A 27,972-nucleotide genomic window follows, 5' to 3' on the forward strand; every position below is an offset into this window, starting at 1 on the left:
ATGTTCCTAACTTGTTTCCAACATGAAAACTTCAACCCTATCTGCAGTGATAAATATATTCAAAGCCCATAAGTTTTCTCCCCACATAGACTTCTTTCAGTCAGCAGACATCCCAGCCATTTGGTGTGGAAAAAGCGCTCAGACTCTTGACCAGTGATCGCTACCATGTAAGGCAAGTAATTCTTGCAGGATAATACCCCTAGATATGGTAACAGTTCAACAAACCAAGTGTATCTTATTTCCTTAAGATACTTAAGAAGGTCTGAAAATCATATTCCTCTAGCAGCAACATCTATGCTGTAATTGAGCACATCAGGTCCTCACAGATATAGAGCCTTACACCTAGGTTTTTCATGATACAGTAGATATTATTCCAGAAACTAAGGCAAACACAAGTTAATTCAGTTGATGGGTAACGTTTCTGGCAAAATGCTGGCAAGAGACAGCATTTTCAAAGCTTATAAACCTAAACCTCAAGTAAGCCATGACTTCAGAGCATCCAGTTACCTCATTGAGGCTTAGAGATTTCCATTACCTCATCACACACCAACACTGCACTCACTCTCCTGTCACCAGAAGGATGAAGAAGCATCTGAGCAGTACTGCATACAATCTTCCTCTACTTCATATTGCATTAAACTGACACATGCTTCAAGACACGGTAACTTAAACCATTTTTCAAAACCAGAGCAATCCAATATGTATCAGCAATATATATGCTGCATTAAAAAAACAAAACAAATTCCACACTTAAGAGCAAATAGTAGTAAAATAACCAGACAGACTTCATTCAAATGAATTAGACAACTTTTACTAAATGAAAAAACTACATTTAAAATATGCATTTAAAACAAAAATGGAATTAGAAAAGACTTAAATCCATTTTGAAGAACTTGCTCACTGTGTCAGAAATCAATAGAACTCTTGCATTATATAATGTGCCAGTTCATAAAATGCAAGTTACCAGAATTCTCAATTTAACGTTTTCAAAGACAATACTGAAGTCGAGATTTTCACAACTATTGATGCACACTTAGGATGGTATAAATCTGAAGCCTTCCCCCAAAGAATCTCACAAATTCAACATTATTCAGTAAAAGCTTTTGTGTATTGCATCCTAAAGCATCACAGATCCGTGCCTTTCACTTATCCCACTATACTTTGCATCTTCTCTGTATCTTGCTATTTGCCAATGGTTACCTCTTTGAGAAAGGAGAGAACTGAAAAGAAATACTGCGTAACTCTCAATCATGTACAGAAATTATTGCTACTATAGTACACTACAAAGCAGAAGTCTATACAATAGTATATGAAATTTGATCATGAAAATCCAAACGATAAAATCTTTAGTGACATAAGCCTTACAATCATGTTGGACATTCATTTAGCAGTTTTAGCTCACCACCAGCAAGCTAACCTATTGGCCATTGGTGAACATCCATTTAAATACACCCTCTTATGAAAAAGAATGTCAGCTTTCAAAGGCTTAGCAAATAAGGACCTTCATGTTCTGTGGAACTACGCAAAATGAATTCTGATACAGGTAGGGAGTTACCAGTTACCTGGAAGCTAAGCATGCCAAAGGTGTTTCATGCTAATAAAACTAAAGCCAAGGTACCACATAATCAAGTTACCAACTAATAGGCAATGCCATTTTTGTCCTAAGTTAAATGATGTGCCATAGCACAGTGTAATGTCAATAATTTAAAATAGTGTAGTGTACAAATTAATTGTGTGGCAGTTTAAATTAAAAAGTCAGGGCAGGTTCTCCTGTCTCAATTTACGTTGGCTGTCAAGCTGTCCAGTCTGGGCACATTGGTAATAATTTGCCTTTTAATCACTCTACCATACTACCAACTTTGCATTATAATGGGGCACACATTTGCGCTGCATTACTATGAATAACATGAGGACAGAGGGAGGATAGATCCATGGATGTTCTAATTCCCTTCCGTATTTCAATTTCAAAGAGAGCCAGGGAATATGACTAGATACCATATTCGCATCATTCTAGCTACAAAATAACCAAAGTAAAAGCAATCAAGCAACAATAAGACCACATTACACAAATGGAACATCATGCTCTCATCTGGTTTAACTATTACATCAAGTTTTAACTGGGATGTTGGTCAACGTTAAAAACTGTGGTAAGTGTGAATATGCAGTTGCAATAGGTTTAATTTTTTATTTTATTTTTTACTCTATGCTGGATATTAGAAGTTGGAGCTATACTTGTTACAATACAGTGTCGCACATCTTTCTACTAGAAAAATTAATAAAGATCCTTTACCCGTCTCTTTAAGTTAAACGTGTGACATCATAAAGGGTGTCAAATGGCTGGATGGTTTTACAGTGCACACTTATTATATACTGTAATATGGAGTTTTGTCCTTGACAGATCTGATGGTTTTTCTACATTATTCCTGTCTTCACCTCTTCTTCGGTGGATTAGCTGTGCGAGGTGGAGTGACTGGACGCCCAGAATTCAGTCCACCATACTGGTACTTGGCTTTCTTTTCAGATGGCTTCAATATCTTAGAGAAAATAAAGAAGTTCTTTTCAGTCAGTGATAGCTGAGAATATTTCAAATACCCGTAAGTCAATCAACATGAGATCTCATTCAGAAGGAACAGGGTGGGGGGAAGACTAGAAATCACAACAGGATCGTACAAGTTCCTGAATGCTACAGACAACAGCACTAGGCAGCTGTTTCTAACCTCTAGTTCCAACCATTTTACTGAGGTGGGAGGGAGGAAAGGAGCTCAAAATATTGCATTCCAAGAGGAATAAGGAATAAAACTCAAGCAGAATTACTGCACTAAATGAGTGCCATCCACCTAACTACTTTCTCTGATCACCAGGTATGACAAATTACTCAAATAACATTGAAATGAGCATGCAAACTGAAGCAACAATACTCCAGAGCCCAGAAAACAAATCCCACACAACTCTTTAGAGAATAGTTAGTTTGCAGTTGTCCTTCTCATAGACCAGACTGCCATGACACCATTTCTGTAGCTCAAGTATATTAACCTAGCCTAAACAAGTAGACTAATACCACATACACAGACCACACTTAAAGGAACACTTAGTGTACAAACGCATCATACCTGAAAGGAACACATCAGAGTTTCGTCCACACTCATCATGCCACCTGCGTTGTCAAACTCTCCACAATAATTTGGAGCTGAGAACAGGGTGACCAACTGTCGTTTAGCAAAGAATTCATAGCCATCTTCAACCACCTGTCAATATCAAAGAAATTAATACAGCCCGCATAAACCAAAAGATACATTTTGAAGAATAAGGCTAGATTTAAGGCAAATGGTACTTCTATTAAAACAAGAATTTAATAATAAAAAAAAGTATTTTATCTTTGTCTTCAAAGAGGGCAGATTCACTCCATATGAACAGTGAACGCCAAATCAAGTAGATTTAACTGTCTGACAATCCTAATGTTAGACAAGCATCAGTTTCACTGTTGGTATCATTGCACTTGTTAGTCAGTTATACACCATCAGTTTAAGGATTCCCAGTAATCTGTTTATATGCAAACTTGGATACATTTGACCTACTAGTTTGGAGCACAAAAGGTCATCTTAACTGCAACCACTAAGTTTCTCTTACAGTACAGTGTAGGTCCTACAAAACTTAAGAGCAGCTAACACAGGCTTTTGACAACTTTGATGGTCTAAAAGTAAGCTGGTTTGGCCGTGCTTTCTCTAAGAGCAGAAAGCACCCTGAAAATACTGCAAAGTAACACAACACATCCTCTTCCCCAGAATAGTAACCTCACATAATAGACTGAAAGTGATACACAACCGAAAACTGCTGACTTCAGTCCAACTGCCACAGTCTTTTGAAATATGTCATAAAGAACTGAAGCACATGTATGAATACAAAAGCACTAATTGTAATCATTGTGCAGTTGAGACATCTTAGCTTAGTTCTACACATTAATATTTTGTAGTGTTTTTAGCAGTAAAACCCTAAGAAGAATGCAAGTGATCTGACAGAGCACCTGAGTTTAACTATAACAAAATTAAAAACCTATTTTTCTTTCACAGAATGCCAAAGCTTTTAAGATCAACTAAATAAAACTGGAACATCACACAGAAAATTGAAACCTGACGTCGACTTAAGCAGGACACTTCCTTAAAATCACTTCATAAAAACTGCAAACAAATACGTGTAAAGACTGTCCATGCAAAACCAGTTCTGTTTTCTGGTATTTCAGCAAGTAAAACAAGTCTATGTCAAAGTACTCTATAGTAAATTGCAGGCAGTGTTTATGTTCAGACCTGTCTGTAGAAACGTTCAAAAGTTACTAAATACTTTAGTGAAGTCAAGCAGAGATGGTTATCTAGCAGATGTGGTTTAAACCTCGTAGTACTGAAGTAATATTCAGTAATACGGAACTCAAACTTCAATGCCATTCTTGAATTTACTTTGCCCCTTTTAACCTACACATTTCTAGTACAGGCATACAATAGCTTAACAATAAACAGATGATACACAGACATGAGGAAACCCAGTGTTAACTGTTTAGTAGTGTAAAAAACTGTAGTGTTTACTTAACTGACTTAATTGACATTAGATACTCAGTTCAGTGAGTAAACAGAATACAGACTTACAGTTCCTTTATTAGGAACATTTTGTTTTTCCTAGAAGTACGGCAATACAAACTAAGTTTTAAATACGTGCTACAGATAACCAGCACCAAAAATGCATGAAGTTTAGGAGAAGTTTTAAGTAATAGGATCACTCGTACCTGGTGAGCTCGACAGATCAAATCCAAATCATGACGATTCAGAAACTTACTGACCACATCAGCACCAAAAGTGAAAGAGACCCCACGATCATTTTCACCCCAACCTTGCACATCTTTGTCTGGGTCAGACCACAGCAGGTCACATAGTAAGCCTTAGAAAAATAACACAAGCAAAGATATTAGTCTTAGGAGGTAAAACACAAATAAAATTGATTTACTGTAATTGTCAGAGCAGCTTCCCTAGAAAACAAAACACATCCTAGCAACAAATTCAGCAACATCTGAATTTTGATTCTGACAAGATGGCCTGCCCAAGTCTGGAGAATACGGCAAGACTTGCTTCCCTTTAAAAGTGATGGTACCTTGAGATGAGACAAATCAAAACCAAACAACTCTGAAATAATATTTACTTGTAATATTCAGCATATTTACACAGAGCATTTGAGGAATTTCAAACACAATGCAGTGCAGTGCCTTTTCAAAGACAACCATCACTTTTGCAGCTTGCCAAGCAGGCAGAGTTTGAAAGCCACGGGAAACAGTCAAATCCTATGCAGGACCCCTATGCAGGACCTATCAGAAAAACAACATAAATTTGTACCAGAAACTTCTGAACATGAAACTTTTCTTACTATGCATGAAGAACCTTGACTGACTAAATCAAAATTTAACTTCATTTTCAGCTTGGTTGAACTACCATATTTTTTTAAGAAGTCTCACGCCAAACAGTCTGGAACCTAAATTCAAGTAATTAAATCTTTATTATTTTAACACTGGTGAATGCCTTTTTTCAGCTGCCAACAAGAGGTCAACTAACAGTGGAATTAAATTTTGTACTGAAGATGATCCTTCTGTCCAGTTGCAATGCCTCTGACCATTAAACCACAATACATACAAACCAAAAAGCATTCAAACTTATCTCAGCTGACACAAAACTGTTCTCACTCTACCTCTGATGACCCACCACAATCCCAAATAATCCTTAGAGTCACAGACAGGAAAATAGAAATTTGTCCTATAGGTCTTTAATAGCTGTGTAACAGATCCCTGCAAACAGTAAGTCTCACATACACAACTACAATAGTCAGACGGGTTTATTTTTAATGTGCAACACCTACCATTACAATAGCTTAGGCTGACTGCAGAATGTAACACAGTAGACATGAGATATTCAGTTTTACACAGAAGAGGGAGCTACAGATTCCCAGTATGTGAACAGCCAGCAATGACAACCAAAATATTTATTTTATATATATATACACACATACAATCACATATACATATATGTAATAGACGACATCTATATTATATCTATATAATATGTGTATATATATATATACACACACACCCTAAGTAGCTGCATTTTGTGAGGGTTAAGTCTTACTCTTGGAGGTGTTGCCGTGATGTAAGTCAACATAAGGAGTTAAATTTGGGTAAACAGCTTCTAAATACCATGAAAAAGACATGAAAATAGAAGGTCTTTAAACTGCAGCTGAGGTTGGAATGGCTTTTTTATATCAGACTAGAATAAACCATCATAATGATCTAATCTTACCAGCACAAGCCACAAGCATAACAGTTTTTGCATCAATGCGAGTATTCACAATGGCATCCCCCTACAGACAGGCAGCTTTCAAGGACCTCAACTTCCACAGTGAGACCACTTCAGTTTACTTGCTGCAAGGTTTGTTTCCATTCAGTCATATATGTTTGCCATCAGTAGGCCCAAAAGACCAAATCCTTCAACATCACTGTCATTTTAGTTCTACTGGAAAACATCTGTCTGCTTCTGAACGCCAAATGAAGGCAGTAAATCAGTGGATCAAAAGCTTCATAGCTCCCCCCACAGCCCTTTTCTCTTTTTCCTTTAAACTCTCTATGCTTATTTTTAGGAGGTACTAAGAATACATCACTCTAGATGAGTGTCCATGGAAACTGGAACTACAGGGGCAAGGGCATTCCTGAAGCGGGGGTGGCTCAAGCAGCAGCAGCAGCCTGTTAAATAAAACTATCTTTTCTGAAAGCTCTGATAAATGTAAAGTTTGACTCATTTATAATGACATTTATGTTGATATGGAGTGAATTACAAATAGCATAAGAGGAAGAACTTCAAGTGTCATTTATACTACAGAAACACTCATTTACCAGTCTAGTAACGCATCTGTTTCAAGCGTGCATATACCATCTTGCATAGAAATGTAGTTGATCGAGGGACAGCAGACAGATTAAAATCAGACCCTGAATTACTTCTAAGCATTACAGGAAGTAGGAAAAGCAATGGCAATTTGCATTCACTATCTAGAAGCAAAATATAATGTATTAGCAAAAGAAAGCTTCAAAACTACCCCATGACATAAGCAAAGTAATTCCAATGACGGTGAAGTTGAAGGAGATTCTACAAATTTGATAGGGAAGGAGATGTGTTACCATCAGGCTCTGGCACAGAGAGGCTTAAACATCTCAAATACTCTGCACCCTTTAAACAGTTATGTTGATATATTAAAAAGTTTGGGTGTGCCTAGCCAAGGCAAGAAAAAGAATGAGTTGTTTAGTTTTATTTGATCATCTAAGTTTGTTTTAAGGCAGGCGTGGATAGTTTGTTATGACAAGCAATAACAACGTGGGCAGTAACCTCTAACAGTATCAGTGAGTCATCACAAGGAGCAAGATCCATGCTCTGCACAGAACTAAAGCAATGCTGTACTGGAACAGAGTTAATGACTTCGTCCACTGCATTGCCTGTAAATTGATTAAACCTATTTCATCTCAAACACCCATTTACAGTGAATTCCATGCCACTCACCTGTGTCAGGAACATCTGTAGGTCTCATAATTCTCCGGATCTGCTCCATTGACTGGAGATCTGGAGACAGTCCTGTAAGTAGGAAAAAAAAATACAAGAGATTTATATATACATATTTTACCTGTTACAAAGAACTCCAGAGAACAAACAGGTTTAAAGACAACAGGTCATCCATTGTTTCCACTTCATTATAAACGAAGAGTTGTTCTCAGTAAAAACATTAGGCTCCCAAACAGAAGAACACAGTAACACAAGTGAAATTAGTGAGGAGCTTTAATTGTTTTCCAACTGTGATTTCAGCCATACACAAAATTCTACAGGTAAGTAGATTCACTTAAATAGCCCATCAGACAGAAAACCAGTGAAGGACAACTTTCCCAATATGAGCAAAAATGGATGCAGATCTCTGCAACCAATTTACTTTCAAAAAGCTGAAGAGAAGTATAACACATCCAGCTTTAAAACACCATAAGGAAAAGCAGCCAGCAGGTATGATCTACATCATACGCAACTGACAACACTATTTCAAAATGTTACCACACACTGAAGGCTGGAGCACCTCCCCTATGAGAGCAAGCGGAGAGAGCTGGGGCTCTTCAGCCTAGAGAAAGCACTGGGGAGACCTTATAGATGCCTTCCAGTACCTGAAGGAGGCCTGCTGGAAAGCTAGAGAGAGACTTCTAAGGGCATGCAGTGACAGGACAAGGGGAAATGGCTTTAAACTTAAGAGTAGTGTTATCCTCAATAGTAAGAAGAAATTCTTTACTGTGAGGGTGTTGAGACACTGGAACAGGCTGCTCAGCAAGGCTGTGGATGCCCCCTCCCTGGAGGTGGTCAATGCCAGGCTGGATGGGGCTTTAAGCAACCTGGTCTAGTGGGAGGTGTCCCTGTCTACAGAGGGGAGTTGAAACTACATGATCTTAAAAGTCCCTTCCAGTCCAAACCATTCTATGATTGCATCAGTTGAGCTGCAGCCACTGGACGCTGTAAATGAATAATAGATTTTGAAACTGCAATAAATTATGAGCACTAAAGGTAGTCACCTACAACAGCTCATCTGCTTAGTCATTCGTAAAACCACAATGTTGATTATTCAAGTCACTGATCACAAAGAACACACCTCTTTTTGTATAGTTTCTCCATATTAATATCTAATTGCAGCAAACGATGGGGTTACCAAGTTGCTCTGAACTCTTCAGGTACATGCTCCCTCCAGAACTGCTTCTACTTAAGGCATACAGGCATAAAGAAAAAGACAACTGAATGGATGCACCAGTATCTTAATATGAGATAGGTTCTAAAGTGAGTGAAACATTTAAATCTCTTAGGCTAAGACCACCTCATTAAGGAAGCCACAAATGTGGAAAAAGCATTTAATTCTGACATGTGATAAAGCATTATTTTATACTAGCAAGTCATACCCATTTTCCTCAGTCCAGAATTTTGCACGTAACAAGAAATCTGTCACTGGAAAGAAATTGATACATAAAAAAAAAATATCTCAGCTGACATCCAGGATTGGACAATAGCAATAAATGCACTGGATGAACAGCAACTTCAACATATTTGATGTAAGGAAGGATTTGAGAAACTTTTCCAGTATTAAGATTTTAGATTATTTTTATTGAATTAGTCTTCTGACAGAAGCTTGCTATCAGTATCAGCTTGCCAAAACCACCTTCATGATAATACCTTCGGGTTGTGAAGGATGGCAGAAATCTTACATTAGATAACATATCAAAAGAGCTTAGTCTATTACATAACAATACAGGGAGAAAAACAAATTCAAATCCACTTCACATCCAATCAGCATTTAAACTTTGACCCACTTCTCCCTCCCCAAATCTGATCCATTTGCATGTAGATTACATTAGCACAAAGGTGTGTGGGTTCCTGGCATAGCCACACCCTGAGATAGTAATGGGCAAGCTCAGCTAAGTACAGCCAATTTGTGACCTCCTTTGGTGTTACAGCTCTAAGCACCTCGGGTTACACCCAAAACATGGCAGTTCTTCAAAAGAAAAAACTTAAGTCATGTCTCAACACTGTAGCTGTTAGTTTTGTAATGTAGTTCTGCGTTATTTTACACTGCTGTAAAATCCCCAAACCCCATGAAACTACCTGAATGTTTGTAGACCCCTTCATAACTTATCAAGAGGCAGTTTTTCACCAGCTATTTCATCTGCACAAACATGAATAGCTTGTGCCTGAAATTCACATCTATAGGCAAAAAACTGTGCGTGATTAGCATCAAATGAAAGCATTACGAAGGCAAACAGGTTGCTGAAGTCCTGGTCCAGCTGCTGCTTCTACAGTGATTGCTGCAAACCACCCATTGAAAATAAAACTAAGCAGTACACAACTGAACTAGGCTGTCCTGCCAGAATGACAGCTAAGCATCCAGCATACAGTCTTCTTGAAGTGTAAGCGCACACCTTTCCTAATGGAAAACAGAAGTGAGTTATTACTCATGGCAGACTCATCAAATCCAGAGCACAGATTTAAAACTGCTCATCAGGTAGATCTAGTAAGGTAAGACTGTTACACATTTTTACATAATAACCCAGAAAGCTCCTCTGCTCTTTGGACACTATATATCGTATAGAATCAAGAAGTCTCCTTGCATCATGACAGTAATGTCACATTCTGGTCTACTGTATAAACTTACGTATAACTACTAAACTAACAGGAGTAACATCTTGGAGCTCAAGTGGTCAGCCAAATGTGTTCAGTCAACATAAATTTACAGCATGGGACGTAATCACAAAAGGATGTAATGACAAACACTCTCCAAAGATCAGAACTAGAACATGGTGTCAAGACAATACTGTATACCACACAAAGCAAAGTAAAAGGAAAAAGCTGGGAATTGTTATGGCATGAGCTTTAATAAGGTGAGATGAAGATCAAAGTCAGAAGTAGGCTGTGAGGACAGCTTTGAAAAATAAAGATAAAACACTAAATAGAAAGACAAGAAAGTTTCAAGAGATGGAAGAAGGAGGCAAGTTGAAAGAAAACTCTGAAAGACCTTTAGAAAGCAAGAACATTTGGAGACAAGGATGGCAGGAAAGGTTTGACTTACATTGTGATGTCCAAGAGAAACAGCTGACTTAGGATTTCAAACTATTGTTGACAGTCTACTGGGATAAATTAGGTGCCTTTATTTACTATGTTATGCGGTTTTGCAAAGTTTTATTATATATCCCATAGGGCAATATTAAAATAAACTATGCAAAAATGCGCAATATAGTAAAAGAGGCACCTACCTTATATATCTACCTGCTAGCTTCAACCTCCAGCACAGTTAGTGTTGTTGACTCAATGTTTACTACAGTAGTAACACCATGAAAAGGCGCTGGCAGTCCATGACTTCAGGGAATCTGGAACGTATTTTGGACAGGGTTGGAAAAGAGCAGAAAAAGGGCAAAGCTTAAGTGCTGAATGTCCACTTCATTTATTAGGAGCATACAGCACATTCTGTGAGCTTTACACTTCATTTCATAGCCAAAAATCAGGAGCCTGGGGGACTTTCTATCATTTAAGCATAAATATTTACTTGAAACATCTGAATACTTTATTACCATTGTTTTTCCACTGTTCCAAAATAAAATAGAACATACGTGGATGGTAAAGAAATACCTTCCAAAACATTATGACTTACAATGGCTTAAAGCAGTTAAGCAGTCTTCCAGTTTAAAGCCATTTCCCCTCATCCAGTCACTACACACCCTTAGAGAAGTCTGTAACCAGCTTTCCTACAGGCCCACTTCAGGTACTAGGAGGAGGCTGCTCTAAGATCCCCTCAGAGCCTTCTCTCCTTGAGACTAACTCTCAGCCTGCCCTCACAGGGAAGGTGCTCTAGCCCTCTGATCATCTCTGTGGCCCTCCACTGGAGCTGCTCCAACAGCCCACAGTCCTTCATCTGTTGAGGTCCCCAGAACTGAACACAGTACTGCAGATGGGACCTTACAAGAGCAGAGCAGAGGGGCAATATCACTTCCCTCAATCTGCTGGTCATACTTCTCTTGATGCCAGAATACAGTTGGTCTCCTGAGCTTCAAGCGCATGTTGCTGACTCATGTTGGATCTTTCATCAACTGACACTCCTAAATCTTTCTCTCCTCAGGGTTGTTCTCAAGCCATTCTCCACCCAACCTTTACTTGTGCTTGGGATTGCCTCGACCTAGGTGCAGGACCTTGCACTTGACCTTGTTGAACTTCATGCAGCTGGCATTGGCCGCCTCTCAAGCCTGCCTAGGTCCCTTCGGATGGCATCCCTTCCCTCTGGTGCGTCAAATGTACCACTCAGTTTAGTGGCATCTGCAAGCTTCTTGAGGATGCAGTCGGTCAATTTCACATGTGAAGCAAAGGTGCGTCACTGAATTCCTCCATATGGAGACCAAACAACAGATGGTAGCACAGCAAGGCAACAAGTGGTGTGTTTCAGCAGTGGCAACAGTGTCATGAAAGATGAGGCACATTCCAGACAGCCACACACAGCTGTCACACCGCAAAAATCAAGAGTACTTTGATCAACTCATCAACATGAATTCATGTATTACAGCCAGTGAAAATATGTACAGAGCTAAATATTGGCTTCAGTGCATTGGAAACTACAGTGGAAACACTGGAATATTGCAAAATACACACCAGGTGGCTCCCATGAATGCTCTCACAGGAACAGGAAGAACAAATCAGGACATACTGAACAAATAATAGGCTGAAGGTGACAGTTTCCTGGATCGTGTCATTACAAGTTGTGGTGTCACCACAATCAGCAGCAGTCAAAATGACAGTCCATGGAGTGGTGACGTGAATTCTCCATTAAAGAAATAAATAGGAGGCATTACTTTCAGAGCAACCCATAATTGTTCCTTGTAATTACAAGCTTTAGCTCCTAAGGTAGGTACCAGTTTTAAAAAAAAGATCCCCATCCTTCAACAGAGAAGACAAGTAATTTCTCTAACACATCAATACCACCTGGGAGCTGCTATAGACTCAGCTGTGTAACACTGTATTAGTTTTGGATTTACAAAGGAAAGCTAATACCTAAAAGCATGTTATGCTTAAGACTGATAAGCTTACAGTAGCTGGCACTGAAGGCAGAACCTGTCAATACACGATACAAGTGCAGGCTGGATCATTCCATACAGGCACAACCCTCATAGAGATACTTGAATAAAGACAGGGCAGCAGTCATCAGTACACATTTCAGAGAAATCTGCACAGGAATTTTAGGTATAAGTTACATCTAAATCCTAGTGGAGCTGTTCAATCAAACTGTAGATTTCTGCAGAGCTCTCAATTCCAGTGGTTTCTAATCACCTCCTTGGCAATGCAGACATGATACCTACCACACCATTTCTGGATCAAGCTGCTGCGTAAAGAAGTTAATTAAAAAGATAGATGGAAGACTGTGGGATAGCTCTTGCTACTACAGAAGTAATTCGAAAGCGTTGTCAATTGTTTAAATTGTTGCAATAGTACTCTACAAGGTCCCAGAATCCTCCAAGTATCACCTCCTATAAAAACACTGAGGTGTTTCTTTTGACAAAGAAGAGTGACTAAGTCCCAGTACAGGAAGAAGTCACAGCCTTCTTGCAAATCAAATCCTTTTCTTCCACTACAAAAATTGTGCAGCACAGGGACCAGTACCCAGAATGTATGTTTTCCAACAGTCAGGATCCTTTGGAGTCAGATGGAGCCATGACTGATCCAATGTCAAATGCCTCAACTCAAGCATCAGGCTTGATTGTGACTATGTGCCAGGGGTCTCTTCCACCAACATCTTACAAAACCAGATAAAGAAGCCAAGACCACAGAGCTGGGGTTACTTGTGAAGCTTTTTCTTTCATTTCACAGCTAGAGATTCCAGTATCTGCTATGCATCAGTACATAGCTTTGCCAACAAGACATGAAGCAAAAAATTAGGCATGAATTCTCATGTATTGACAGGAATAATTAGATGCACTTGCCCCTCTGACACAAGTGGTCATTTATGACTGGGAAGCAAAATATTTCTTAGCAGCCAGATGTACTGAAAAAAGCAAGACAACAACAACCTTTGCAGACAATATACATTGTGAGCTGAACATGCACATCCTCGCAATTCAATACAACAATAATCCAAAGAACAGCTTAGACACATCCTTTAAAAGTAGTCATCCATTTACCTCCATGACAGCAGAAGATCTTCTCATCCACAATGGCTGCAATAGGCAGACAATTAAAGCAGTCTGTGAAGGTCTTCCAGAGCTTAATGTTAAACCTCCGCTTACCTACAAGAGCAGTGTGAGAGATTAGGAAAAGATGACTATTTTCTTAAAGCCAACCTACAACATGTATTACAACTTGATTGGGGATGTAAACTGACTGTCTTCACACAGCTTTATTTCTGAAACCTGAGTACACTCAGAGACTCCTACAATACCATTTCAGAAACAACAGAATAGAAAATAATTCTAAGTTTAACCTTCTTTTGATAGGCTCTTTGAGAAGGTTTCAAAGCAGGTTCACAGAACACTGAAATTCTTATAGCACATGAATCGTGAGTCATTTACCAGAAGTACTTCCAAAACACAGTATTAATACACATCAGCCTTTCAGAAGAAATAGGTTTAACTTACATTCATCATAGAATCCATAGATCCGGTTGATGCTAGCACACTCATGATTTCCTCTTAAGAGAAAGAAGTTTTCTGGGTACTTTATTTTATATGCCAGAAGTAGGCAAATGGTTTCCAGAGACTGTTTGCCTCTGTCTACATAATCTCCAAGGAAAAGATAATTTGCTTCTGGTGGGAATCCTCCGTATTCAAATAGTCGAAGCAAATCTGTATACTGACCATGAATATCACCTGAATAAAAAAAGGATTACCACGGATGAGTGCAACAATGTAAGGAGTAAACATATCAAGAGCTTAAATCACTGTACTAAGCTTCCCATTCTCTGGCATTTAGGACAACTCCCTGGATGCATTTATTGTAAACAGTACAGAGACTGAAAGACTGATAGCCCTGACATGCTACTCAAAACTGCAGAAGTCTTAGGAGCAGTAATGATCATGTTACTCATCACACTGCCAGTTTTAAAACTAAGATGGCTTCCATCCACATCCACACAATAGCTCTGTGCAGCAACTAAACCACCACAGCACATCACATCAGACTAGGCTGAAGTAATTACCCTTGAGCTGCCCATAAGGTCAAAAGTGATACCAAAGCTCTACCGTAACTTGTACAGTAGCTGTGATATACTTCAGTTGACTGCAGAATTCATTAACAAAGTGACTAAATGCAAAACTATGCCTAAGAAACCCTTAGTAAAAGCTGTATGCTGATAATACAGACTACTTCTTGATCCCTTACACTAAGCATGTCATGAATACATTTTCAACTGTGCTGTTTGTTCTGTGGCAAAATACCTGTCTTTATTAAGCCTAGTAATTCTCCAGTAGAGAACTAGCTTCCTTGGCTATAAAGAGCAAAACTGACAAACAAAATGTCCCCACCCACATGCCTACAACTTGTTTCAGAACCTTAAACCAAACAAAAAGACTTGCACATCTTGTGTGGAGTCACATACTCCAGCAGTGACTTCATGCCTTATTCCTCTTTATCTTTCCATGAGAAAAATCAACACTATTTTCTTTCAGCAGACAATGCTTTCAACTATTTCTTGCTCAAGGAGGGGACTTGCACACCACTTTCCATTTAATAATGAACATTATTCACTACCCAACTGCAGGCCCTCTGAAGTTCTACCAGCTAAAATCATTTGTGCGTACACTACAAGAAGAGTTTCTACTCCACTTGGTATTTAGAAATCTCCAGGTTAAGACAGAAAAACATGCAAGTTTCATCAACATGTCACCATGGTGTTGAATCCAGTACTCCAGAACTATTGAATTAGTACTCAAACTTCATCACCATCAGAAGTACTCATCACCAAAATAAATATACCATGGAAATATTTAATGTTCATTGTCTGAAACTACTTTAAGTTACACACACAAGCTAAAGGGATTAATGGACATAGAAGAATGAAAGACCATTCTGTAGAAACTATTGTGAAGTGACCAAAGCATTTCAAATTATTCCTTTGCAGGCACCTGATAATTTAAAATACAACTTCATACAGGCACAAGTTGAAGCCTATCAGAGAAAGAACTACAGCTATTTTAAAATGGACGTTTACATAAGAAAATCTTCCATCTTATGTTAGAACAGCCATTCAAGACTTAAAAGCTTATTTTGAACTGATTACAAGACAGTTCTATAACAATTTCTCAAGCACCACCTGAACACATTAAACCAGTAGTTCAAAGCAGTACAGCAGCATATTGTGCTCTCAGTGAAAGCCATCACCTCTCTTCCACTTCTAAACAAATACAACTTTGACAATTTCTCTAATGTTTAATTTAGATCTACATGTCACTTCCAGGTGCTACCGCTTTGTTAAACATGTAACTTAAAAATAACAAATCTCTTACATAACTGTGCATTTGCTATCTCGACTACTGTATATCTAAGAGCCTTCTGAGCTCTTTAGATTTAAACAAGTGAGAAACTAACTTTGTTTGAAGGAGTCTCATTATACTTTGCAGATTGAACTTAAGAGTGTATGCAAGTCTTTCAATTTTATTCTGTCTAGGAATTAGATGACACTATTCTTTTTCTCATCACAGAAAAAATAAAATGAAGTAAAGCTAGATTTTTACCTTCAAATTTATGCTGTCAGGCAAGCTGGTCCTGTTCCTCCACTCCTCCATACTCAAGCAAGCCATTACTCACTTAAAAGTGACTTTGCCATTTAAGAACAAACATAACACTAATAACTGCTAATATTCTAAGTGAATGGCAATGACTACAATTGCTCCACTAGTAAGTGGACTAGTAAGTACTCCATCTCATCTTATATGAAGATCTTTCTTCAGTTTCTGCTATGAAAGGAACAACAACAGCAACCATTTACTACTTAGGTGTTTTTAGAATGCTTTGAGATAATGATCCAAACAGTAGCAGCTCTGTGGAGGAAGCCCTTAGGACAACAGACAGGCTGCAAAATTTGCACTAGAAGAGAAGTGCATGCAGCTCTTACTGCCATCAGCACTTGCTCCTAAATAGCACCAAGAGCAAACATTAGTTCCTTTCTCTTGACTAACTTAGATTGACTCCAATCTAAGTTGAAAATGATGTTTAAGGTTGAGAAGACCTCAATCACTAATCTGTATTGCTCAAATCAAGGTCATCTGTGTATCTCAGCATCTCCTTCATCAACTTTCCTTCTCATTCCAGTTAGCATACAACTAAATCAACACACCTACATAACAGACACACACATTAAGTTTACATACCACAAATTTTCAGCGGTGCCTCTAGTTCCAGGAGAATAGGCTGGCTAAGAAATATTTCTCGTGATTTTATGCACAAGCCCCGAACTTCTGCTTCTGTCATCTGAACAATCTTCCCAGGACGACATCCTCGTACTGTAATGAGAAGTTTAACAATTAAGATAGCTGGCACACAGACACCTAACAACAGTTAAGTGCAGATGAGCTGTGTTTGAAGTCTGTATCTGACACACCAACTTATCTACTAAATGTGGGAACTGCATATTCCAGCCAGTTCTAAAGTTAAACTCTGATATACTGGCAACCTGCGCTTAAGCTCCGAATGCATCCCGGTTAAGTCACAGTCCCAGAAAGCAGCAATTTAGATCTTGCTTTTGTCTGTATTTGGATAATAGCAACTTCAAAAAGTGTTTAAATGAATTATCAGATTATGCTAGAGTATTTGCAGCAGGCAAAAAAAGCCTTGAGAATGGAAATCTCAAATACATTGACGCAAAATGATCTAGGCCAACTAAGTTCAACAAGGCAAGCATAATAAAAAGGAACGTTTGTACTTTTTGCAGCTGAAACTGTCCTATCAGGAACATCACATTAAACTGTGTCTGTGCTGATTAAAATCTTCATTCATACATAATGGATCTCGAGTTATGGGAACCTCAGCAACCAAACAGACATTCAATTAGCTTGACATTGAATTCCTATATCCACAAGCCAAGTATTCCAATCCATACTTAGTCCTGAAGTTTCCAAAAACATCCCCACCGCACTCTGACTAACATCCTCTGCCAAGCCTATCTGCTGCTGCTTCTTTCCATGAATACCTACCTGATTCCTCTCTCAGGCTCTAATGTGTACATGCGGCAGAACAAATGTCTACATTCTGGCTGATGTGATTCAGTTCTACATGTCAGTATAAACTAACAATCAGATGCAACTAATAGAGCAGAACACAGCAGTGTCTATACCAGGCTACCATCATGTTCTGCCCCCCTGCTTCGCATGGAGCAACACTCAGCTTTAAACCACAGTAGCAGCTATAAAAAAAGTGGTATGAACCTTTAGCAGACCAAATCATGTTTTCAAACTTTAACACAGTAAGACTTGACTCAAAAAATATTTGCTGCAGTTTCAGTAAGTCTTATAAAACTTGCTAACAGAAGAGCAAAATGAATACATCTTTTTATTGCAGCTCAGCTCTCAGCCAACATACTTTGCAGAGTAGATCACTGCCATCTACGTGGGGGAGAAAGGATATAAGGGGAAACAACCCATCCTAAGACACATAGTACTGAAGTCCAAAGAGTTAAGATCAGAACGCTCTGCCCTGCCTATCATTGTGTACTTCCCCCAGAATGCATCTGATCAGTTCAACACTGCTGCTTGTTTTTAATTAAAATAAAAGAAACCAGATCACTTGTTTAACTAAGGTTAAGCAGCCACACAAGAGATGAAGAGGCAAAAAAATAATAATTAGTACTTCAAGTAGGGAAGAGAAGATGTGAAACTACATCTTGGGGCAGCCAGCGGGAATGCAACAATAGAAAGAAGGTCAGCTTATCTTCAGTGATGATACACTGCTCACTAGAATCCCATAAGAACGAGGCTTGCAGAAGCACCATAAGGAGACTTCAGAGAAACTTGAAATGTGACGTGACTCCAACTCCATGTGACATTTACCATACGGTAAGTCACACGCTTTCCTCTAACTACATTAGAGAAAGCAGACAGCTTTTACTAACCTCCTTGTAATCTAACATCTTAATGCGGGAAGAATGACAAGTTCATTGTCTGCCCTTGTATTTTTTAAGACACAAAGTGATCGGAGAATAAATGCACACAGGCCTCAGTCGCAGTGCATCTCAAATGTCTACAACATGATGCTCTTCGATGCATCTTCAACCCCAAAGGGGTTATTGGCAAGAAATAAACCTTGACAGATTTGCACAAGACTTGACGACTCAATCTGCAGGTACCAAAATCCTCTAAACACCTCCATGCTTTTCAAGTGCTTGCACTCCAGTAGCTCATACTCATCCCTTTTGCAGACCTGAAACTCGCTGTGCTAGACACAACAAACTGTCACTACACCTAAGAAAGTTCCCACCTGAGAAGAGCACAGCACAGCCTTAACAGTTCCCATTACTCTTTCTGAGATAGTTATGCTTCATTTTAAACCCATGGTTGTCTGATGCCTATAACATCAAGGTCCTACTGAGTGCTTCTTCAGCCTAACTAGCTCGTCTGCCACATTCTGCTCCACTATCTGCTTTCCTTAAAACCCTTCTGGTAAGAATTAAGTTTTCTTCTGTATTTAACTGCTGCCAATGTTTTGCAGCGCCAAAATGAAATCATGTAATAAGGATTAAAACCAAGAAGTGACTTAATTGCACACATATTGCACCCAGTCTAGTTTAGAACTCAAACCCAGGAAATCCCACTATAGATGACAGTGATGTTTCCTCAAATAGCCCCAGACAAAGCACAGAGACCAAACCCGAGGCTGTAGTTCAAGGAGGGCACTCACACCACTAACTTTGATCCAATCAATATTTCCTAGAACAGCAGCACTGGCTCCCTTTGAGAAAGAGAGGTTTAAACATGGAACAATTGCTTTGCAGGATTAAGCCATTAAGTGCTGCTGGATTTCTGAGCTAGAACACATACTGAACACACAGCTTGCGACTTCCAAATCAGCCAACTGCCACAGCACATCCAGAGCCACAGTGCGAGTTCCTGACCTTTTACAATACAGACTTACATGCTGCAGCTCCTTAACAAGGAAGCCAACAGATTGGCAACTCGTTAGACACTGGTTCTCCAAATAAACCCAGCTTCTCAAACTATGCTGGGCATGTCACTGGGAGACAAAACGCCTGGTGAATGCAGTTAGAAGCTGCAGTTAGAAGCTACTCAGGGGAAGGAAACAGCCCTGAGCCACTGGGCCTTTACAAAGGCCTGGCCACCTGAATCATTGGCAGCTCTGCAGAACAAACAAGCTCACTTACATTTGAAGAAGCAGAGCCTGGGCATTCAGGAGAAATCATCATCAATAATACATTAAAGAGAGGCAAGTTTTCTCCTGTAATCCACATAGTCAGTAAGACAATGAAATAGCAAAAAACAAGAAGCTACTGTGACCTCAGAAGCCTCCGCACATCACTGGACTCGGACTCAAAGGTGCTGCAAGGTTACCCAGCAAAGCATCTGGAAGAGCTGGGCCGCTCGCCTGGCACAAACAGACAAGCAAAACTAAGGACATATTTCACCCACTTACACTACAACTAGAATTCTGTTTACGTTTCCTTGACTCAGCCAGGCACTGTATGGAATGTAAGTAAGAGCATCTCTCACCATATTTAGTTTTTCAAAAGAGAACTCCTCAAGAACTGATTTAAAAGGAAGTTATGAGCACTGGATCAAGAGTACAAGTTGTATTTCACAGACTTCTTTGCAAATCATGCCACAGATGTAAATTTCATAGTGCACACACCTCAGAAAAGGCTTAACAGTACTGGGAAAAATCTATCACTTCCAATGGTTGCTGTTTATCCAGAGGATGAACAGTACCTCAGCATTAGGTACCAATTAGCTCCCTATGATGCAGACACAGTAAACAAGCGTTGACTGAAACAAAGATCTGTAGCAGGGACAAGCACTCCTCTCCTAACTCTCAATCCTGCATGCACAGCACTATGCCAGAATAAAACTTTACTGATAAGACCTTAAGCCTTTACCTAGTGGAGAACAAGGAATTCAACATCACTATATACATTGTATTTCAAAGCTATTGTTTGAGCACAATAGCTCCTACAGTAATCCAAACCTTCTCTAATTACTATTAAAGTGTCTCAGCACCTACACAACTGTTGGTGAGCAACCTTATGAAGTCTAACAATAGAAGCCAGTCATTTGAGATGTGAGTTGCAGTGCCAGGAAAGAAACTTCCGCAGTAAGAAGGGTTCTTGTTGTTTGTTGGTTCTGTTCGCCAGCATCCTTCCAAATTCATGCCAGAGACCAGCACATTTTGTAAGGCTGCCTCAATTTCTAGTGTTAAAACACCAAGCAATGTGGTCTAAGAACTGTACTGGAGGTTCTATGAGTTTTGTCCTTTCAGCCATACTATGCCATGGAGCTGAGCAAACACATTTAAGTCTCTGTCTCCGATGTGCCTCTCACTTTAAGTAACCAAGCTTATATTTTGTGGTAACACTAATAGAAGTTTCTTCTACTACTGAATCAGCTGTAGTACACACAGCTGTCCTTAACATGACTGTGTTCTACTACCATACACACCCTGTATATCAGACAGCACTCACACTTTCAGCACATCATTAGATCCCATACACACTTCTACCAAGCTTGAAAAAAATATTGGTGCCAGTATCACTGCTATGAAGCAACTTCCATCTTACCCTGCACATCCATTTTGCATGCACACTTGCAAGGCCACAGAGTAAACTGTACTAGGGAGTGCACCTTTTCCTTCTAGTACAAAGACACAACAAACAAGTTTAATCTACGCAGATCCCCAGGCTGGAAGATGCATTCATTCACTGTGAACTTGGGTGAGGATAAGGCAAGGATTAAGCAGCCAGCTGTTCTTCTGGCAGAAGCTGCAGCCAAGGTATTTCTAAAATTACCATTTTCAAGTTCCATTTGCCAAAGCGCATCTTAAATAAGAAGCAAACAAAAAGCACAGCACAAAACTGCAAGCACACAACCATCAACATCCCACAAGCATATATTCTCTCATGATGCCTCTGGAACATTTAGTGATTGGCAACAAGTAACTGAACACCCAACTGCTTGTCTCTTGCATGACACTGTATTCTAGAATATCTGATGAACCCTAAACAGCTTCAGAACAGCAGGAATAGAATGGATTTGGAAGCTAAGGGTACTAGTACTGTTAGTTAAAGAAAGCAGTTCCAACAGCTTTGGAAATATGTTCTAACATCACCTAGCTAATTTTTACAGTTCTAAGTTACAGGTTTTTGTGGTTTTTAAGTCCGGAATCCTGGATTGGAATGCCTTCACTTCTTTTCCAACCTTGGTGATTCTATGATTCTGAACTGCTGCAGCAAACGCAAGGTCCAAATGGCTTCCATTCTCATACCAGCCTGTGAATAACAGTAAAGCTGTTAAAATAACGCCACAGCCTTGCTCTATGGAGTATGCAGCACACAGCTGAACCAACAGCTACTGAGCATGTAACACACTGAAGAAAGCTCTGCACCTTTCACACAGTGCAGCATCTCGACTCTACACAAACAACAGAAGAACCAGCTTTTGGGGGAGGCTTTTCTCAAGACCTTGGACTTTTCAGTCCAAAAGCTCTAAAACCACCATTACATGCATCCTCACTGGGTGCACTCAGGATGAAATGTTCTCCCAATGAACACAGTGCTGGACCATGAGCTCACTTTAAAAGGATTTATTTAACATAATACAAAATCAATGCAGAGTAAAAGAGTGTCTAAGCCTTCAATTTGTAACAAGGGAAATAACCAAACAACCAAGCGTTCCTCTTTCACCAGAAGCTGAAATTACATTCCTGAAGTTCATACTACCCAGCACAAATAACGCTCAGGGAGAAGCATCATTAGCAGCTATCTCCAATTGCTTCAGGGGATGCTCAATTCAGCCCACAACAATATGCAGTTTAGCCTTCACCAAAACTCTTCTCAGCCGCATTTACTCTTCATTGGCCACCTACTAATACAGAGGTTCCATACAGCATGAGGTCTCAGTCATTCTTAATCACGTACAGCCCCAATCATTGCTGGATCCAAAGGTAAAGAAAATCACAGCAGTCACTCCATTCCATAAGCAAAATATGGAACCCTAATACTTGTTATTGCTCTATATTTACTGTGTTTACTTGCTACACCTGAACCAAAACCCCACCTAACCAGCAAAGTGTGAGGTAGAAACCTCTCACTGTGCAGTAACACACGAAGGGGTGGCAAGTTCTTTTCCACATCACGTGCAAGGTTAAACTAGCATTAAAATCTCATGCAACACAGAACATCAGCTTCTTAAAGTTGAACTTAATTTTTCCTCTAGAGCAGAGTTAACAAAATCATTGACTGGAGACAGGTGAGGGCAGAGAGTTGCTTTCTAACTCCTGATGAGTAACAAGGAAGAAAATGGCTGAAGATGCATTAAGAAAGCTACGGTTTAAGATGACTTCGGCACTCCTAGGATCCTTAAATTCCACAATTGCTGTGTAGAACAGGGCTAGAAGGAATGGCCTCAAGCTATACCATGTTGGATATTATGAAACGTTTACTCTCCAAAAGAGTGGTCAGATCCTGGACTAGGCTGCCAGGGAGGTGGTGGAGTCACTGTACCTGGAAGCATTCAAGAAACATTTAGATGTTGTACTGAGTGATCAGGCTTAATGAGGAAATACTGGTGGTAGGCGGACAGCTGGACTGGATGATCCATCTTTTCCAACCTTGGCGATTCTATGATTCTAGACAAACAAAAGCTTTGTATCAAGTAAGCTTGGTATTAAATTGCCAAAAGACAGAAAACAGTGCTGTAAAACAAAGATAAAGTAGTATATGCTAAAAGTCAAATCACTGGGCATTACGTGAAGGCAGTAAACGGCTATTTCAACATGAAATTCACAATCCAGATCCAGATGGCACAGCAATAGACCAGGCTGCAGTTCACAGTAGATTTCCTTACACACACACCCCGCTCCCTGAGCACACCATCTGACCTCACCAAGCTGTAGCCAAATATAGTATGCTTGACTTCACACTGCTAAACTACTTATTGTCTTTTTAAGTTACAAACCTACTTTTGTAATGGCCACTCACAAGCATCTGACGAAATACTCAGGCTAAAAAATCCTCCTGTTTGCATTAAATAAAGCGCTGCTTCCTTCTTTTATGCTATAATTTAGCTGTACCTCTGAACAAGACGAAGACAAATATTCTGCAGCAGCGTTAAGAGAAACAGTTACTGAATCATGTAGGCTTAAAGGTTCACCTCCATGGTGTCATCTTACCATTAATACCCATTTTTCTTCTCTACAGCTGCTTCTTTCAGCATCAGCAACGAAGCCCACAGAACTGTGGCACCATTAGAGCACTGTATCTGCCCATCAGGCTGCCTGAGTTGGGTAAACTACTAAGACATTAACCAAAGCTCATTGGTTATAACACATTAGTCCAACAACTCTGTAGCATTTAACAGTAATAAAGAACGTTCCAATTATTTCATAAGCATTTCAATTTACCTTTCACCTGAAAAACCTGAAAACTTTGTCACAATCTGTATTACCTCTGAAATAACAAGAAATCAAAGCTTGTAGCTTTCTTAAAGGCATCACCTTACATGGCAAGGTAGTGAGAGAGCTTTTATTAAGGTGGATGTAAAAATGATGCTTTTAGCTGAGCACTGAAGCTATAACTGTTCCCCACATCTACATGGAGTTTGACAACTCTCTTCTTGGCTAGATATGTCCCATTCCTCATAGCAGGCTCAGTACTATCCAATAGAGCAGAACAGGTAGCTTCATCAAAAAAACAAAAGTCTCTTAGAGCAAATTTATGCTAAGTTCCATTAAATGAATGAATCCTCTACAGTAATCCAGCCATAGAAATTGCTAAATCCAGCCCAAGTGGACTCACCTACAGATACAGTTACAGCACAACAACAGGAAGCCCAACACACCAATAAACATGGCAGCCTAATAACCACCACCCACAGCTCTCTTATAACAACAGGCACAGCTACTCCAGCATCTCTGCTTTGCCACAGAACGAGCTTCTCCATACATACCCAAAGCATAAGCTCACTTAGAGCCTAGGTTAAATGTAAATCTGGTACACCAAGCTAGTCCAATGTTTTTCCAGATGTCACGGCATTTCCCACAAAGGGACATATGGTGTACCTAGATGGTGCACAATACAGCACGTTGTTCCACATCTTTTGTACAGATGACAGTCTTACATGTGCTTAATCCTGAACTGGCTACAGATAGAATGGGCTGGAAAGATCCATCCACCAGATGGCATAGCTGAGAAAGCAAGAAAAAGCAACAAAAATACCCAAGAAAACAGCAGACTGATGTTTAAAAAATACATACAACCATCTTTTTTGTTTACTGTAATGCAACTAAGCCTGATCCATGCCTAGAATTCTGAATACCTGCATAAGAGAAACCCTAAACTAATTCAGTGTGTTCATTTCTGTGGTCCCCCATCAGCTGCAAAGTGTTTCAGCAAAGCTAAAGAACTATGGTTGAATGACTTTTAATGTTTGCAGAAGCTTTCATGAGCTATTTCTGTATCAAAATTTATCATGTAATCAGCCAAAAGTACCCCCCAAATCAATCAATCTAGAAGCACCATCTCTAACAAGTAAGCAAGTACCAGACATATTTTAACAGTCACCGCAAAACAAGCTCTTACCATTCATTAAACCAGCAGCGAATTCAGCAATAAAAAGGATTAGTATTCAGTATATGCAAGAACATGGAAATAAACCAACGTCCTGGGAAACTATCATCAAGCATTAGACTATGGCTCAGCTGAGCCTTCCTGAAAACTATATCCCCAATTTAACTCAGAGCAAAACACTCCAAGCACTCTAAGGATCCCATGTACATGTTCAGAGTAACCATGCATGCAGGCACATCTGCTGAGTGTCAGTACTTTGTCCTTGAGGAAAACTCGCAAGCAGCCCAGCCACAGGCCGCCTCATTCTGACGTCTCAAACAAGAAGAATCACATGCAGGGTAAGATGATCTACTGCAATCAAAAGGCAAGTTTAAGGTGTTATATAATCCACAAGACAAGTGGTCTTGAGCAATCGTAGTGAAAACAGCTACGAGAAACGTAATTAAGAACACAGGCTAGAGAGCCTCACAGCCAGGAACAGGTGTCACAAAGCAGGAGGCCAAGGTCACTAGGGAAGGTTGAGGCCACAGCTTTTGATACGCACTTACTGCCTTTAAAATTGATGTGCAGCCTCAGACAACTGCAGACTGCTGCTGAAACTGAACACTACCCACTTCGCCTCGAGTAACCAAAAGGACCACAGGCCTACAGCACACCAACATTACATTACAAATACTATTGATTATGGTAATGCAGTTTTTGGTTTAACAGCCCAAAAGCCACATTTCCTCATTGTTATAGTCAACAAAATTACCCTGTTTTCATGAAGAATCTTCCTGATCTCCGCTCTAAGAGATTAAACTGGCTGACAAACAGATGCTAAACCATCACAAAAACTTATTTCTGAAATTGCATATACATATGGTTAGAAATTAAACTGCCATGGAATGAAAAGCATAGATAAGGTTGCTTGGTCTCAGTACAGCCAATTATAACCCCAAGTGCTAGAGAGTTGCAACACAAGTATTTATGGTATATACAGAAGGAAACAAGTAAGTACTTTAAAGGTCTTGATCACCTTACAACAGAAATCCGTCTGCAAGCAACAAGCAGATGGGCAGAGAGGAAAAGTACTTCTCATTTTCCTTTATTTAAGAGCCTCTTTCCATAAATAAGACCAAAGAAAGCAACCAAAAAATCACAACGCCATACGTACACACACCACACACCTTACGAAGGTCAAAAATAAAAGTACAAGAAGAAGTCAATGTTTAGTAGGTTACTGCTTCGCTTGCCTTACGCCTACCTACTAATCTGGGTTCCAACACGCAGAAAATGGGGAGTTTATCTGGAGTAGTGATCAGAGATAAACTCTGACTGATAACAGCTGCAGGTTCTTTCCATACTACACTACACTGTGTATCCTGAAACACAAACACGAGTACAACCTCCCAGCGCCTTCGTGTTTTTTAAAACACTGGTTTTATTGCTTTTAATTTATAGTTTCACCTCCCAAAAGGAGAGCAATTACAATTAAAAACTGAGAGCCCTACAAACTCTGCTTGGCAGTAACTTGGCTATAAAGAATTTTCACGCTTAGGAGACTCGTTTCCATTCCAGGACAGTACGTACTCCATACATTTCTTTATATAAGCCTTCTGCAAAGCGATTTAAATACCCGAGGCTCCCATCTCCATTTGTGGCGAGTGAAGAGCTCGTATCCGCGTACAGCACAGCGGGCACGGGCTGCGTGCGGGATGGATGAGCTACGTGAGGAGAGGCCTGCGGAGACCCAGCACTAGAGACAACTTACAAGAAAACGCTAATATCACTATCGCAGTTTATCCGGAAAGACGGATTCACCTTCCCTTCTCATTTTGAGGGAAACCCGCACAAAACACACTGCAGCCCTGAGCAGCTCTGCACAGAGCACAGGCACAGGGCCGCTCCCACACAACCCCTCACCTAACGCCGCTCCCCAACGCGTTTCAGACCCGGGAAGCTACGACTGACCCAGCCGGCCCCCAGCTCTCAGCCGAGCCTTCCCCCAGAGGGCAGCTGCGGCGGCGGGAACGGCTCCTCCGCTGCTTTAAAGGCGGCGGGGCTCCCCCCTCCCAGGTACCCCCGCAGCGTCCCCTGTTCGCTGCGAGGAGCTGCGAGAGGCCCGGTCCGGCCGTGGAACACCCCGAGGAGCCCCGAGCCCCCCAGGCGCCCCCCGGCTCCGACGGAGGGGCCGCCCCGTCTCCCGCCGCGCCCCGCCCGCCCGCCTCCCGCCGGCGCCCCCCGCTGTCCCGCGGGTCGGCTCGGCCCGGCTCGGCGCTCACCTTCCAGCAGCCGGGTGATGAGGCTGTCCACGTTCAGCTCCCCATCCGCCATTTTGTGGCCACCACACTCGGTCCCGGGCGGGGAGAGGGCGGGGTGGAGGGCGCTCCGCCGAGCAGCAGCAGGAGGAGGAGGAGCAGGCAACAGCAACGGCGGCCGCGGCGCAGACGGCTCCCCCCGCCCCCCGCGGGCAGTGCCCTCCGGCCGCCCGGCGTCACAGAGCAGCGCAGCCCGGCCGAACTCGCTCCCGTTGCTCCCTCGCCGCTAAATGGGAGCAAGCGGCCGCCTCGTCTACCCGCGCCTCCTCCCCGCCTCAGCAGCCGCCGCCGCGCATGCGCTGAAGGAGCGGCGGGTGGCGTGGCGCAT

General features: G+C 40.6%; 1 protein-coding gene across 6 annotated transcripts; it reads right to left on the reverse strand.

Moving 5' to 3' along the window:
- Positions 1–789: 789 nt before the first annotated feature.
- Positions 790–27,921, reverse strand: PPP1CB (protein phosphatase 1 catalytic subunit beta). Of its 6 annotated transcripts, XR_014944633.1 has the most exons (9): positions 27,609–27,921; positions 16,931–17,062; positions 14,201–14,431; positions 13,748–13,852; positions 10,841–10,954; positions 7,575–7,646; positions 4,772–4,923; positions 3,111–3,245; positions 790–2,534 (listed from the first exon to the last, which is right to left on the reverse strand). XR_014944633.1 is itself a non-coding variant. In XM_015857519.3 (8 exons), exons 1-8 carry the CDS (start codon positions 27,658–27,660, stop codon positions 2,430–2,432), a joined length of 984 nt encoding a protein of 327 aa, XP_015713005.2. In that variant the 5' UTR covers positions 27,661–27,921; the 3' UTR covers positions 790–2,429. The 6 variants fall into 6 exon arrangements, 4 of the variants coding, with proteins under 4 accessions (XP_015713005.2, XP_085399255.1, XP_085399254.1 ...); XM_015857519.3 differs by lacking the exon at positions 10,841–10,954; XM_085543129.1 differs by lacking the exon at positions 10,841–10,954 and having other exon boundaries at positions 27,250–27,678.
- Positions 27,922–27,972: the final 51 nt, after the last annotated feature.

This window comes from Coturnix japonica, chromosome 3 (assembly GCF_054131305.1).
Source record: "Coturnix japonica strain WE chromosome 3, WE-NBRP24, whole genome shotgun sequence".
In the NCBI taxonomy this organism is placed as follows: domain Eukaryota; kingdom Metazoa; phylum Chordata; class Aves; order Galliformes; family Phasianidae; genus Coturnix; species Coturnix japonica.